The following is a 15,243-nucleotide window of genomic DNA, read 5'->3' on the forward strand; positions in this document are numbered from 1 at the left end:
AGGTTTGGGTAAGAAGATTTTTCCAAAAGAAAAAAAAGTCAAGAGCCACAGAAATAGAATCTAGCTGAATCACCCTTTCTTTGTGGAGGCTATATGCATCCTCAAACTGCAGGTGATAAAAGCTTAGAGGTTAAATTTTAAATTGTGTTTTAAAGACAGTACAGTGGAGTGATTCTGATAGTACTTTGTAAATCTTGCTGAGAAGGAAGCCCCAAAACCAGTGTTTTATAAGGTCACCTCCAGCACACCTGGGCACTGCTGTGTGCATCATCGCCTCCCGTTCACAGTGTGGAGAGGTTTGCCCTTGAAATTGAGGGTGTTACTGAGGCAAGGGAATGGGGGCCACCAGAAGCTCTGACTTGCTTTGGCCAGCTGTAAGTGTTTCTAGCTCACCAGAGTGCTCCACGGTCGGTATTTCCAGGCCTCAGGGATGTCAGAGGACCCCTAATTGTCTCTGGAATTTCCTCAACTATTTCCTCCCAGGCCTCTTAAGCCTCTGTCAAGATCATATGTTTAACTTCTAGCCCTGATCTTTGTTCCTTTGTGTCTTGGCTTCATTTTCTTTTCTTGGCCATTATGGATCACGTGAGCAGCAGCTACCCTCTGCTTGGGGCAGCCGGCAGAGTCCATGCCTGTGGACATCCTCTGGGTGTGTGTTTCAGCCTCATGTGTCAGGGGTGTTCGGTGCATGTATTTTTCTGGCTCTCATGGCCTGAAAGTGTCAGGTAGCACTTGGAGACTGGAAAACGCATCTCTTCACAGCACATGGTAACGTAAAGGAGAAAATTGCGGATAATATTATAAGCAAAGGCATTGGCATTTATTTTGAATCACTGAAACACTAGTATTAAAATTTCAGTAGGAAAATAAAATACTAGAGGCCTATGTCTAATATAGTTCACCTTGCTCAGATTGGTTCTAAAGAATGATTTATAAATTATTAAATTTAAGAATCATTCCTATTTCAAGTGTCAATTGTGTGGCAATGCCTTTTGTAATAATAGAGAAAATGACCCCTTATATGTGCACTAGAAAACAGTATGTGGGTGAGGAGGTCTGTTTATATGCTTCAGGGTAGCTAGGTAGCAAGAACAACAGAGATGCTGGACTTACATGGGGCACGTGAGGATGAGAAGGGGCATACCCCTTCAGTGTCAGGGTGGAACATGGACAGGAGGGCTCCAGTGGCCTTGCAGAACAGCAGAACTCACTGGGTATGATGCAAGATTAATGTAGGGATTCCTAGGGAATTCCCTGGTACTCCAGTGGTTAGGAGGGGCTTCCCTAGTAGCTCAGCTGGTAAAGAATCTTCCTGCAATGCAGGAGATCCCAGTTCGAGTCCTGGGTCAGGAAGATCCACTGGAGAAGGGATAGGCTACCCACCCCAGTATTCTTGGGCTTCCCTGGTGCTTCAGCTGGTAAAGAATCCGCCTGCAACACGGGAGACTGGGGTTTGATCCCTGAGTTGGGAAGATCCCCTGGAGAAGGAAAAGGCTCCCTACTCCAGCATTTTGGCCTGGAGAATTCCATGGACTGTGTAGTCCATGGGGTCACAAAGAGTTGGACACAACTCTTCCACTTTCACTTTCCAGTGGTTAGGTCTCCTTGCTTTCACTGCCATGCCCTGGAGTTCAAATCCCTCATAGGGGAACTAAGATCCTGCAAGCCGCCTGCCAAAAAAATAAAGTGGGAATCCCTAAAATATTTTTTAATTATCTTCACTCCCCAGATTCTGAGCCCAGCACTAGTAAAGGAGGAAAACCTATTCAATTCCATAGTATAGGCAGGAACCTCCTGCTTTCAGCCTAATTAGTTCCTGGATGAAGGTTATATCCCCTTGTCGTTACAAGGCAAGCACCCACCACCATCGCCTTCCAGGTATCATGTTATATATTGGGGTTCCATTCTGAAAACTCATTACATACCATTTTAAAAATACATAAATGGATCACAAAGATAAAACATATGAAAGTGCTGCTGTAATCTTCTGGGGATTAGACAAGATGAGCTACAACGTCTCAGAAATGCAGGGACACAATGAAGATTGGATGGAGAGCCTGCTTTCTTCTCTGGGTAAATCTGATGCCTTGGCAGAGGGCCCTGGCGTCATCCAAAATTACAGTGTTAGTACCTGTTCGAGGTACATGGATTCTTTTGCTAGTAGATAATGGGGTAGGGCAGTTTCCAAGACAACTCCATCAAGTGTACCTCATGGCTGATTTCATGGGTGTTAAGTAACCGAGGAGGCCTTTTTCTTGGGTGATCTTAGCTCATGTTTTAGCTCCCCCAACTCTGATTTCACGTAAACCAGTTCTCTTCCTTAATGTTCAGAAAAGTCCTTCTCTGCTTCTTAGAGGCTGCTCATTAGTATTTGAGAGGAGAGCTGGTGCCTTCACCAGAATTGGCTCCTGCAGGTCTTACATCTCTAGCTGCTTTTCTTATCACTGTTGCCTGTAATGGCCTAACAATACAAATTTAGACAGAAAGCAAGCACCCAGTCCCAATACTTCATGGCAAATAGATGGAGAAACAGTGGAGACAGTGGCTGACTTTATTTTGGGGGGCTCCAAAATCACTGCAGATGGGGATTGCAGCCATGGAATGAAAAGAGGCTTGCTTCTTGGAAGAAAAGTTATGACCAACCTAGAGAACATATTCAAAAGCAGAGACATTACTTTGCCAACAAAGGTCCGTCTAGTCAAGGCTATGGTTTTTCCAGTGGTCATGTATGGATGTGAGAGTTGGACTATAAAGAAAGCTGAGCACCAAAGAGTTGATACTTTTGAACTGAGGTGTTGGAGAAGACTCTTGAGAGTCCCTTGGACTGCAAGGAGATCCAAATAGTCCATACTAAAGGAAATCAGTCCTGAATGTTCATTGGAAGGACTGATATTGAAGCTGAAACTCCAATACTTTGGCCACCTGATGCAAAGAACTAAATCATTTGAAAAGACCCTGATGCTTGGAAAGATTGAAGGTGAGCAGAGAAGGGGACGACAGAGGATGAGATGGTTGGATGGCATCACCGACTCATTGGACATGAGTTTGAGTAAACTCCAGGAGTTGGTGATGGACAGGGAGGCCTAGCATGCTGCAATACATGGGGTCGCAAAGAGTTAGACATAACTGAGCGACTGAACTGAACTGAAGCAGGCGAGCAAGTGTTCTCTGCTTCCAGGGGTTTGAATAGAGCTGAAAAACCACATTATCGCCATGCATAAAACTCCATTATGTACAGCTTTCCTTGCCTGTAAAGTATGGGTTATATACATTTCTAAAACCAATACAGCACTTTAAAAAAATTAAGTAGTTGATAATTAATAGAACTCAAAAAACCACCACCCACTTAAATAGAATATGACCCATACCTTTGGCTTCTTAGCACATTTGATCCTGCTGACATAGTCTGTTGATTCTTTTTAAAAAGATGACAAGATATATATTTTATGCACCTATATTTTATACCTATACCTAATGCTTTAAATATATATGTATATACACACACAATTCGGTGAACTCAGAGAGCTTTTCTAAATCTATAAGCACAAGGAAGACTCGAGGTTGGTATGGTGGGGGCGGCTAATTGCAATGATGAGTGCCCGCCCCCCCCCACCCCAACCGACCACCCCACCACCCCCACCCCCACCCCCACCCCCGCCTGGCCCAGGACATAGTGTTATATTTGGCTCAGCGGGCGGCTAGGGGTTATGCTGAGGCCAAGAGGGAGCCTGAGAGGCGCGATCCTTGCTAATCCCTCTCAAGGTCTGGTGAAGTGGAGAAGGATAGGAAAGAGGGCCGGGAGGAAGTGAATGTATGTTTAGCATAATGGAGAGATAAAGGAGCCCTGTAATCAGACAAGAGCGGGCTAAGGAAGGAGGCGAGGAGTATTTATGGAGGATGTAAAAGCTCCATCTCTGAAACTGATCGGGGCGGGGTCAGAGCAGAGGGCCAATTCCCAGATGGCAGATGGAATGATTCTCCTCTACAGGTGTGCCTGAAATAAAGGCTCGAACCTGTTCTTTATAAAGCTGCCTTGTATTAATAATTACTGGAGGTCCATTTGGGATTTCCTGCTGTTGTCCAGGGTCTGACAACTTCCCTGTCACTCTGTTCTCCGACAGCTCAAAAAGGCAGGCAGTCGGGAAACCCAGTCCTTGGTGGTTAAGAAGGCTGATTTTTTTTTTTAAGAGAATTTACTTTTATTCTGTTTTTATTTGTTGTTTTTTTGGCCACACAACACGGTGATATTAGTTCCCCGACCAGGGATTGAATCCCGGCCCTCAGCAGTGAAAGTGCAGACTCCTAACCACTGGACTGCCAGGGAATTCCCAGGAGGATGTTTTTTAAAGGGTGTGTGTGTGTGTGCGCGCGCACGCGTGCGTGCAACCCCACGGACTGTAGCCTGCCAGGCTCGTCTGTCCCTTCTCCAGGCAAGAATACTGGAGTGGATTTGCATTTCCTTCTCCATTAAAGGACCTGATTTGTAGTTAAAGTCAGCCTTTCAGCAAAAATAATTATGATGGCTACAATCGACCAAACTTCTCACATCAGGCTCTTGACCTCGATTACTGCCTGTAACCCTCAGGACATCCCAGTGAGGTATCCTCTCATTGTTTTTTGCAAATGAGGAAACTGAAGCTCAAAAAAGAGGCTTCTTCAACTACTGAGGAAGCCAAAGCAGTGCTGACCTGTCGGGCTCTAAACATTGTTTACAGACAAGATGATGCCTCATCACCATTTCCTCCAGTTCCTTTGTTTACTTCTGTAGTATGGTCTAGACAAGGCCTGCTTTTATTCTGAGGAGAATTTATTAGAACATAAGGGCCTGAGATCCAAAACTGCTCGTACCACCTGGGAATCAGCACCCCGAAATAATTTAGCTTTGCATTTGTTCTTTCTGCCCCTCCCCATCCTACCAACGGAGAAGGCAATGGCAACCCACTCCAGTGTTCTTGCCTGGAGAATCCCGGAGATGGGGGAGTCTGGTGGGCTGCCATCTATGGGGTCTCACAGAGTCGGATACGACTGAAGCGACATAGCAGCAGCAGCAGCATCCTACCAAAGGATGTCACCTATGTCTGCTCCATGTTGAGTGATCACAAGACAGCAAGTCCTGTTTTTACGAATAAGGCCACCTGTGGGGACCATAAAGATTGGTCATTTAAGGAACCACCTTTGGTCAGATCCTCAGCCCAATCTGGAAAAGCCAGTATTCCTCAAAATGCACCTAAAGAATATGGCAGTGTTTGGGTGGTGGTCAAACACCATTTGTAGTGACTTTTTTGTTTGTTTGTTTGGGGGTACAGCCAATTAACAATGTTGTGATAGTTTCAGGTGAACAGCGAAGGGACTCAGCCGTACATGCACATGTGTCCTTTTTCCCCCAAACTCCCCTTCCATGCAGGCTGCCACATAACATTGAGCAGAGTTCCATGTGCTACACAGTATATCCTTGCGGGTTATCCATTTTAAATATAGCAGTGTGTGCATGTCCATCCACAACTCCCTAACTATCCCCACCCCCGCCGCTGCCACCCCCGGCAGCTGTAAGTTCGTTCTCTTTCTGTGAGTGAGAAAGGCTGTGAGTCTCTTTCTGTTTGGTAAGTTCCTTTGTATCATTTCTTTTTAGATTCCACATATAAGGATTGTCATACTATATTTCTCCTTCTCTGTGTAATGACATTGATTCTTACGGTCAGTTTAACTCAAGTTCAGACACTAGGGCTCCATTCAGTTGGTGTTTGGACCCGTGCCTGGAACTTCAGCAGTTCCTCATCAGTTACACTGGTTGAATAGCTGAAACTTTCAGAAGCACAAGGTGGTGGTGGTTTTTGACAAGAGCGTTTTGGGGAAAATTTCTTAAGCATACCAGCAGCTTTTTCTTGTACAGATGAAGAAATGAATCTGCTTTTGCCTTTCCTGCTGCTTCCCCCGCCCCACAAATAAACCCCACATCTGGTCTAAACATGTTGTTTAATTCTTCCCAAAAGGCGGCAGGGAAGGTGGGAAGGGAGTGTACCTTCTTTATACTTTTCTGGTAGGAGAGTTCATTGTCCTCTCTGTTCTGGGTGGGGTGAGGGCCTGGATAATGTAAATACACCACAGATAGGAAGCAGTTGGCGTGCGGCCATGCAGCTGGGTTATCCAGACATCCTTCACAGCCTTTAGTGCAGCACTTTATCCCCCTGCCTTGTTTTAAATAGCCAGTTGCCTCAGTTAATGCTGGCTGTTAGGGCTGTTGCCAGAGGAGATGGGGGCTTTCGCCCCACCTCACCTCCAACATACACAGCAGATCACAGAGAGGTCTGCTGTTGGGAAGGGGCATCAGAGAAGTCAGGGCAGCAAATAAGATACTGCAGACCACAAGCAAAGGCCAAAATGCACCGCCCCTCTACTCTGGAAGGCAAGGTTGGGGTGCTTTTTTGATGAGTAATTTTTTTTTAATACTTTGTGGAAATAAGTTTATGGCACTAACATAAGTAATGCAAGCTTCCCTTTTTCGTTTACTTAATCCCTTCAAAGGAAGGGAGAAAAGCACACAGCTACAACCAAAAAAGTAAAAGCGTCCTTTAGCAAACGATGTGGAGAGTTTCTGTTACTCACCTTCGCCATTTCCTGTTGGGATGAACCCGCAATATGTTCATAGAAGATTTGAGAAAGCTGTTTCATACTGGAGAATGACACATCCTGGAAACCCCTAATTTTTCTAGAATAAATGGGGAAGGAGGAGGAGCATATTTTCAAATTGTATGTAACTAAACAAATGTTCTTAATCTCTCCGATCTAAAGTAATCTGCATGTTGAATCCTGAGGTGAGTGGATTAATGATAGAAGCCGTGTGACTTTTTGAATTCAGTGTTCCTGTTAATAAAAAGGAAATCTTTAGCCTATCCCAGTTAAGCTGTTGTGGCTCATAAGCAAATGAGTATTGGAACACTGTATTTTCTCAGAGATTTTGTTAGCTACAAACATTTTTTTTTTGAGCCTGTTTACAAATATTGTCAATTTAACTCCATCATTCCACAACCCAGTACATATCAGACATCACTCTATGGTCTCAGGAAACAGCAGTAAACAGGAAGGGCAAAGTCCCTGCCTCCATAGGGTTTACATTCTAATTGGGCAGAATGGGCTGACAAATAGGCAGATGTTGATTTAGTGGTACATAGAGAGACAAAAGGGAGGAGGGGACGACAGAGGACGAGATGGTTGGATGGCATCACCAACTCAATGGACATGAGTTTGAGCAAGCTCCGGGAGACGGTGAAGGACAGGGAAGCCTGGCTTGCTGCAGTCCATGTGGTCACAGAGTGTCGGACACAACTGAGCGACTGAACGGGGGTGGAGGGTGGTACCGGACAGAGAAGTCTTCTCTCATGAAATAAGCTTGGACAGAGATGGGAATGAAAGAAGGAAATGAGCCTGGTTGGTGTGTGGAGAGAAGGGTGGGAAATGGGTTAGAGGTGAAGGAAACAGCAAGCACACACCCTGGGGTAAGGTGTGTAATGTGGAACACCAACAAGGACAGCAGGACTTGGGGGTTGAGCAAAGAGGGGAGTCAGATAAGCCCTAGATTTTGACTTTTACTCAGGGTAATATAAGAAGCTATGGGAGGGTTTAAATAGACTATCTTAATCCGAGGTACCTTTCAACTTGTTTAGAAAGCTGGGCAAGAGTGGAAGTAAAGAGACCAGTTAGAAGGCTGTTGGAATTGTCAGAGAAGTGTTCTGGACATATTTCAAAGGAAGAACCAGCAGATTCAGAGGTGTCGGGAATCACGAGTTCAACCTTAAAATGTGTTAATTGGGGTGCCTGCTAGATGCAAAAGCAGAGAAATCTCATGGGCAGTTGGCATTACTCATCAGGAACCTAGGGAAGAGGTCTGGGGATAGAGATGTGAACTAGGGCACTGTTAGCACATGGAAAATATTCAAGTGTTGTTGTTAGCCCTAGCTTGGATCAGGGATGGTTTAGCCACAGTTAAAGGGGGAGAGGCAGCAAATACTGGTACCAAGTAGTAGGCATGCTCTTGGGTACCAGTGCGGGGTCTCTTCAGAGCGGGTCTATTTTCTTGATAAAATGAAAGCAAGCTCTTCCATCATCTGAGAGCGCGAGGGCAAGAGAGCATGTGAAGCAGTTTTCTTGGGGATGGATCAAGGAAATATAGCAGGATGCTGGGTGGACACTCTGGTTTAGCGGTCAAAACTAGACCTATGAGCAGAGAAGAGTGGGGTGTTTCCCTCTGTGTGCTGCAGCCTGAGGGCAGGTATGGAGTTAAGTGGATGGTAGGACTTCACCAGGCAACTTCACTGAGCAAAGAGAAGGCAAACACGTTTAGGTTTTGCATGAGAGCATCGCAACAGACCGTGGAATTTAAGTTGGATAAAGAATCAAGTGAGAACATGAGCATATAGAGAATAGGGCACAAGAGATCATTGGCCCCAGTGGGGTGACAAATGGTTGGAATCTAGAGGGTGAACTGCACTGTTGAGAAATGGTGGCTGGGGTGTAGGATGCTGAAGACTGACAAGGTCAAGAGAGTGACCTAGGCATGAGTGGCTAAGACAAGGATATTGAAGAAGAGTTCCAGAAACTGAGAGGTCAGCACATTGGAAGGATCCTAGGTGTGAATAACTCCATTATGAAGAGTCATACCAGAGGTCATGGTGAAGAGATGGAGGGACAGTCAGCCCACTTGCTAACATCTCCAAGGAACCAGGGGACATAACCAGAGATCTGAGGAAGACTGAAGAAATTCAGGCCGGGGGGCAGGGCAGGCCATGGTCAGACTTGCGAGCTTCAGAGGAACTGGAGAGAGCCCTGTAGCCTGCAGTAGAGGTGAATACCCCCACCCACCACCTAGGCTCAGCGGGGAAGGAAGGCAGCCACGTGAATGGGCCACGTGACTCAGCCAGAGCACATTTTCATTTAGGTTAAGAGAGTGAAAGGAGGGACTTTCCTGGTGGCCCAGTGGCTAAGCCTGCATGCTCCCAATGCAGGGGGCCCGGGTTCGATCCCTGGACAGGGAGCTAAATCCGGCATCCCGCAGCTAATACCCAGTGTAGCCAAATTATAATAAAGAAATATATTTTTTTTAAGTGAAAGGAACTTATATGAGACACCTGGAGTAGTCAGATCCATAGAGATGGGGAGTAGGACGGTGGTTGTCAGAGGTTGAGAGAGAGGAGAACGGGGAGGTACTGTCGAATGGGCACAGTCTGAGTCTCCATGAAAAAGTTACGGAAATGGATGGTTGATGTTCTGTGGATGGCCACAGAGCAGTGTGAATGTGCTCAGTGCCGCGAAGTGATACACTTAAAATGGCCCAAATGGTAAACATTCCGTTACATGTGTTTTACCACAATAAAAGCAAGTGTGAAAGGGAGGACTGAGGAAGCAAAAGGGATGTTCGCTCTGGAGTCCCAGGGGCACCATGGGAGGGGACTTGGGTCACAGTAGTGGATGAGCTGCAGGGGGTGGTGGGGAACCTGGGTGGCTTTGCCTGTAGGGGTGAGTGAGGTGAGGAACGTGGGGCGGAGGGGTGGTCTGACTGGTCTCCGGCAGATTGCAGGGCGCTTGGTCAGGCTCTGAGCACTGGATCTGGGGGGTAGACAGAGAGGGTTCTGTGTTACTCTGCATTTTTATTTCCTTAGAACCTGGTACCCACCTCGCATATAGATGTTGGGAATATATGTCTGAAGGATTTTTAAAAAAGGAATGTTATAACAAGAAAGAAAACAGCAGGAGAGAATTTAATGGCCTTGTAAATGTCCCCAAAAGTGATAGAGAATGAAAAGAAGCTAGAGTTGGTCTCTAGAGGAGAAAGAGGATTTTTGGCCAATGTGCAGGAGAACTTATTGCGAAATTGAAGTTTAGACTGTGAAAAATAAAGTCATAAACAGAAGGCTTCACATGTGTAAAGGATATTGGAATTGAAATACTTTCCCGCCTGTATAAATGATCCCATGGTGAATTTGTGATTTGGGAGTGGGTTATTCTCCTCTTATGCTAAATCAGATTATTAGCTTTATAAAATATTAAACCATGGTCATTCATTATAAACCAAGTTTTAAGGTTTGAAACCATAATGTCCTCTTATGTTAATAGATTTGTCTTTCCTAACTTAGAGATACTAAACTGTAGATAGCAGTTCTTTCATTTTATTGTTAATACTTCCATCTGGAAACTGGAGAATGTTACGCTTGCATACACTCTCAAAGACTCACAAATATTTTTAACAACTGGGCATCTTTCTTTTTTAACTTAAATATTATACTGAGTTTAAGAGTTTGGGTTTTTCCAAACTTGAACATTGACATGGGTTACCTTTTAAGGTTGCTGCCAGGCATAGATTTTCTTTTGATGAGTCCCAGAAATGCTGGCTGTGGTCACCTTGCTCTGTGAAACACATCCTTCAGCTCCAGACCATTGTCATGCCCCATTCTTCTTGTTGTTGTCGTTTTAGTGACAGCTATATTGTGCGTGTCAAGGCTGTGGTTATGACCAGAGATGACTCCAGCGGGGGATGGTTCCCACAGGAAGGAGGCGGGATCAGTCGCGTGGGGGTCTGTAAGGTCATGCACCCCGAAGGCAATGGACGAAGCGGCTTTCTCATCCATGGTGAACGGCAGAAAGACAAACTGGTAATGGCAGACATCAACGCGTGGGTTAAATAGTAACGACTGATTTCTTGATGTTAAATCATAGCCCTTTTCCTGTAGGTATTTTTCCCCTTCTTTCTCTGACTTCAAAATCTTGCAAGAGCTTCCAAAGATAGAACTCCCAGAGCTGGCAGCAAATTGCAAAACCTAACCCAGGCTTTCCAGTGTAGTCACTTTCTACTACACACCATATAACTCAGATGCTTAGAAGTGGTGCATTAGGCAGTCTTATTTGCGTCTTTGATTAATTAAGCTGTCTTTCACTGTAACAAGATGTTCGAAACAGAAGTATGTTCTTTATTATGAATCACATTGTAGTGACCTGTGAAGTCAGAGTTTTTTTAAACGGTTGGGTTTATTCATGGAGCATGCCATCAAGGTCGGGCTGGTGAGAGGTAGAAGGCAAAGAGGAAGTGTCGTCCTGATAATTTTGTTACTTCTAAATTAATGTTTATCTTAAAGATACTGCAGCTTCTATTTCATCAGCTAATGAATAAAACATATTTGGGGAAAGAAAGTAATGGAAAGCAGTGGCATTACACTTCTGTGATAATTCTGTATGCTTAAAAATATGCACTTTGGAGAGTACTCATGATTTCACAAGGATGGGGGCACTGATAGTTTATAACATACATTTTCATGAAGGAATTGAATGTCCAGTTCTGTTATGAAGGAATCTATGATATGAAGGGAAATTGAGTGTCTATTTTTAATTGGTGGCCTTGGACCTGGAAGAACATGGTCCTCTGTGTATTTGATCCTGGAATGTATACTCCACAGCCAACCATTGATTCAAAATGTGCAGGACCCCAACAGAGAAAATACAAAGACACCACAGGAATATATCTGGTACATTTGAGACTCTTAACAGTGGCATCTGTTGAGTTTTATGTGCTAGGTATACAAATTTAATCTTCTTTTGCCACCGCTTCTTAGGGTTTATAAAGGTTTCAAAATAGATAAGGCAGAACAATTTCTAAACATTATATATGGATTAATAGAAATGGTGTTTTCACACTTGATTCATTTCTGAAAATGAAACAAAAATTTAAAGGGAGAATATGTTAAGAAATGTGGCCATTAAGAAATTCCTTACATAATAGTCAAATAGTTAAAACATTCTCATTTATTAGATATTCACAATAAAGGCATTATACACTAACCAAAAAAAAGTAAAATACCCTTTATCCAGCATTTCCCTAGGGGCTAAGGACAATGCTAGCCCTTCAGTTAAGGTACATCATTGTATACAGCAGCCTGTATAGTTACATCTGAAGAAACTAAGATTCAGAAAGACTGCTTGTTCTGGGTCCCATTAGGGGACCTGAAATGGGTATTTGATTCCCTCTCACCCTGACCCCAGGTTTGATCCCTCAGTTGGGAAGATCCCCTGGAGAAGGAAATGGCTACCCACTCCAGTGTTCTTGCCTGGAGAATTCCATGGACAGAGGGGCCTGGCAGGCTACAGTCCATGGGTTCACAGAGGTGGACACGACTGAGTGACTAATACCCTGAACCCAAACTGAGCCAAAGTCACATGTGCACAGCCACTTTTAACCCTTTGGTATAGTTTTTCCCCTGTGTGCATATTTTTACTTTTACCTAGCTGTAATCAGAGCTCATAAACAGTTTTATATATCTCATAAGAAATTTTCCATGTTGCTGGTATCAGGTTGATGTTCTGTTGTTTATTTGATGATCTCCTTAGTGTCAAATATTAAGATTGTCTCTCTCCCCCTTACCCCTGTATTTATCTATCTGCATTTTCCACACTTGCTGTCTACTTGGAATAATTTGGGGGGAGGTCAAATTTTTATGGCTTTTGATACTTACACAAAGATTTGCTACCACCATATACGAGAATTTTCTTTAACACATTGAGGCTCAGATATTTTAAATCTTTACCAATTTCATTAGGATAATTGTGGTATCTTATATTTGATCAGCAATAAGATCAAATGTTTTTCTGTTAAACACTGTGAATTATCTGTCAATGTCCTTTGCATATTTACTTTTTGGGGCCTGACTATTCTCCTTGATATGTATGCCCTCCAAGTATAACAAAGATAGTCGTCTTCATCTGCCATTTTTACTGCAGATATTTTTATAATCTGTTGCTTGCCTTTTTTATTTTAGTTGGTGTTGTTTTCCTACAAAAATTTTGATAAAATTTTTTCACTTTTTCCTTTTTATTTTTATTGTTAACTACTTTTATGTTAGCAGATTATCTTACCTGAACAGTTATATATTTTTAGGTCTGTTTTTCCTGGTATTTCTGTGGTTTGTTATTAGAATATGTCAACCTGAAATAGCCTTTAGATTGTCTATTAATAATTCAGCCCCTTCATTTTATAGATACATTTATAAACTTGTTTCTTATCACTGGCTTAAACATAATAATTGTAAATTTCTACAATTTCGTTTGAGGCCCTTTATGTAAATAATCTCAGTTACATTCCTGCCACGTTCTAAAGGAGGAGGATACAGTTATTTCCAGTTTGTAGTGGGGAAACTCAGTGCTCCAAGAAAGAATCCACTTCCCCAGTCTTAGGCACGTAATCGTTAGAGACAGCTCTTGGATCATTTCATTATGAAGCTAAACCTTGGTCCCTCCATTCCAGCTCGGCATGGGAAGAGGGCAGTCCTGGCTGTGGACCAGCTTCTGTTGCGTGTTGGCTGTTGCACAAGGATTGTGTGCTTCATCCCCTCCTGTCGTGTCTCTCCATCACTCTCTCCCTCCTCTTGTCCCCTTTACGTGCTGTGACTCTGCGCTTTGGGACTTTTATAAATTATATCACCCATAATAAAGGGGTCTGTAAGTCAGAGCCCCGTACACCTAGGTGTGCTCCTTCATCTTCCCATCCCTCACTTTCCCAGTTTCACGTGCTGGTAAATTCTGGACTCCTAAAACACACACACACACACTTTGGGTCAAATGATGACTCCTCCTTTGGCCTCCAGGCTTCCATAGTGCAGCACTTCTGCCCACTGGAGGGTATGAATACTCCAGGAAGCTGTGCAAACAGGACAGGTTGTTGAAGGACACCCCCCACCCCCCCCCCACCCCACCCCCGCCCTCGGTAGTAGAAAGGCAACAAGAAGGTGGAGATCATTTTTGGAATACAGAGAATGGATAGTATCAGAGTTCCCAGTATTCCAACCAGAACATGAAGTACTTTCTCAGGTAGAAACCGTGTTTTCAGTAGATTTTCCAAGGTAGTGCAGTTCCTGAATTCAGCACATTGGTTTTTGTTATTGTTACTTGAATTTTGTGTTGACACCTGTGAACTTGTGTTGATGCCATTGTTTCTATGGGGGAAGTCTGTGTTCCAAGTATTCATTCACAAAGTTGTTCCTTTTTCTAAGTTGGAGACAGTCAAGTTTTCCTGAGAAGTTATATGCAAATTAAAAATTGCTGAGTTGAATCTTATTTTGATGGATTAGATGCTTTTACTTCTTAAATGAATCCTATGAGAAACTACCTTATGAAGATTAATCACAGAATCTAAAAGGTTGATCGTTCCAGTGCAGCTCTGTGAGCACTCCCACACACATTTAGTGGGAGTTCCAGCTGGCAAAACTATTTGAAAGGCAATTTGGCAGGATATTAATTTTAAATGTGTATTCCTTTTCACTTGGCAGTTCTGCATCTAAACCCTATCCTATGGAAATAGACTTACCGAGCTTTATAGATAGCTGCAGTTCTCAGACATTTTTGGCCTCAGAATCCTTTTACTCTCTAAAAATTTATTGAGGACCCTAAAATGCTTTTGTCTGATAGGCTATAAGCTACTACTATTTACCACACTAGCAATTAAAACTGAAATTGTTAAAAATCTTAAACAGTAAGGTTAGCATAATTGACATTGTTTCTGGCAAATAACTATATAGCTATTTTCCAGGAAAAAAAAATGATTAGAAAAATAGCATTGCTTTGCATTTCTACAGAGCTCTTTAATATCTAACCTAGTAGAAGATAGCTGGATTCTAATATCTACTCTTGCTTTCAGCCTGTTGTAATATGTTGTTTTGACTGAAGTATATGAAGAAACTCCAGCCTCACACAGATATGCAGATGGAAAATGTAGAACTATTTTAATAGCCTTTTCAGATCATCATTGATATATTAACACTTCGATCTAAACCAAAACTCAGTTCCTAGTAGTTTCTTAAATGTGGACTCTGAAACCTTTTCAGACTCTTATTACATTAAAATCCACTGATTCACCTTTCTCTTCGCATCAATCTTTTACTCATTCCTGATTTTGTAACATCATGCCTTGGTCATTTGGAAAATAATGGTTTACTGAGTTACACAGATCTTCCAAATGTTGATACGCTTAACTCTACAGTCTCAAAAAAAAAAAAATCACATTTCTTAATATCACCACTAATATCATTTAAAAAGTCTTTTTAAGTATTGACAAGCTGTCCAAAATTCTAATTTTTCACTTGAAAGTTCAAATTTTATTATTGTCAAAAAATATCTCCTTGTTTTGCTTGAGGTGACAGGCTCACTGTGTTCATCTTCAAAAAAAGTACCCGAGTCTGAATAACCATAGTTCATCTGTAGGTTGTTCTT

The 15,243-nt window shown here is 43.0% G+C and overlaps 1 protein-coding gene across 3 annotated transcripts in view; it reads left to right on the plus strand.

Annotated features, from left to right (window-relative positions):
* SPRED2 (sprouty related EVH1 domain containing 2) overlaps positions 1-15,243 on the plus strand; it is a 119,908-nt gene that overhangs the window by 76,106 nt on the left and 28,559 nt on the right. For all 3 annotated transcript variants that reach the window (XM_042245981.2, XM_027966690.3, XM_042245982.2), the window contains one exon: positions 10,466-10,643. In XM_042245981.2, the coding sequence (XP_042101915.1) occupies positions 10,466-10,643 (178 nt within the window). The remainder of the gene's footprint in view (positions 1-10,465; positions 10,644-15,243) is intronic.

The sequence above is a fragment of the Ovis aries genome, chromosome 3, assembly GCF_016772045.2.
Source record: "Ovis aries strain OAR_USU_Benz2616 breed Rambouillet chromosome 3, ARS-UI_Ramb_v3.0, whole genome shotgun sequence".
Lineage (NCBI taxonomy): Eukaryota > Metazoa > Chordata > Mammalia > Artiodactyla > Bovidae > Ovis > Ovis aries.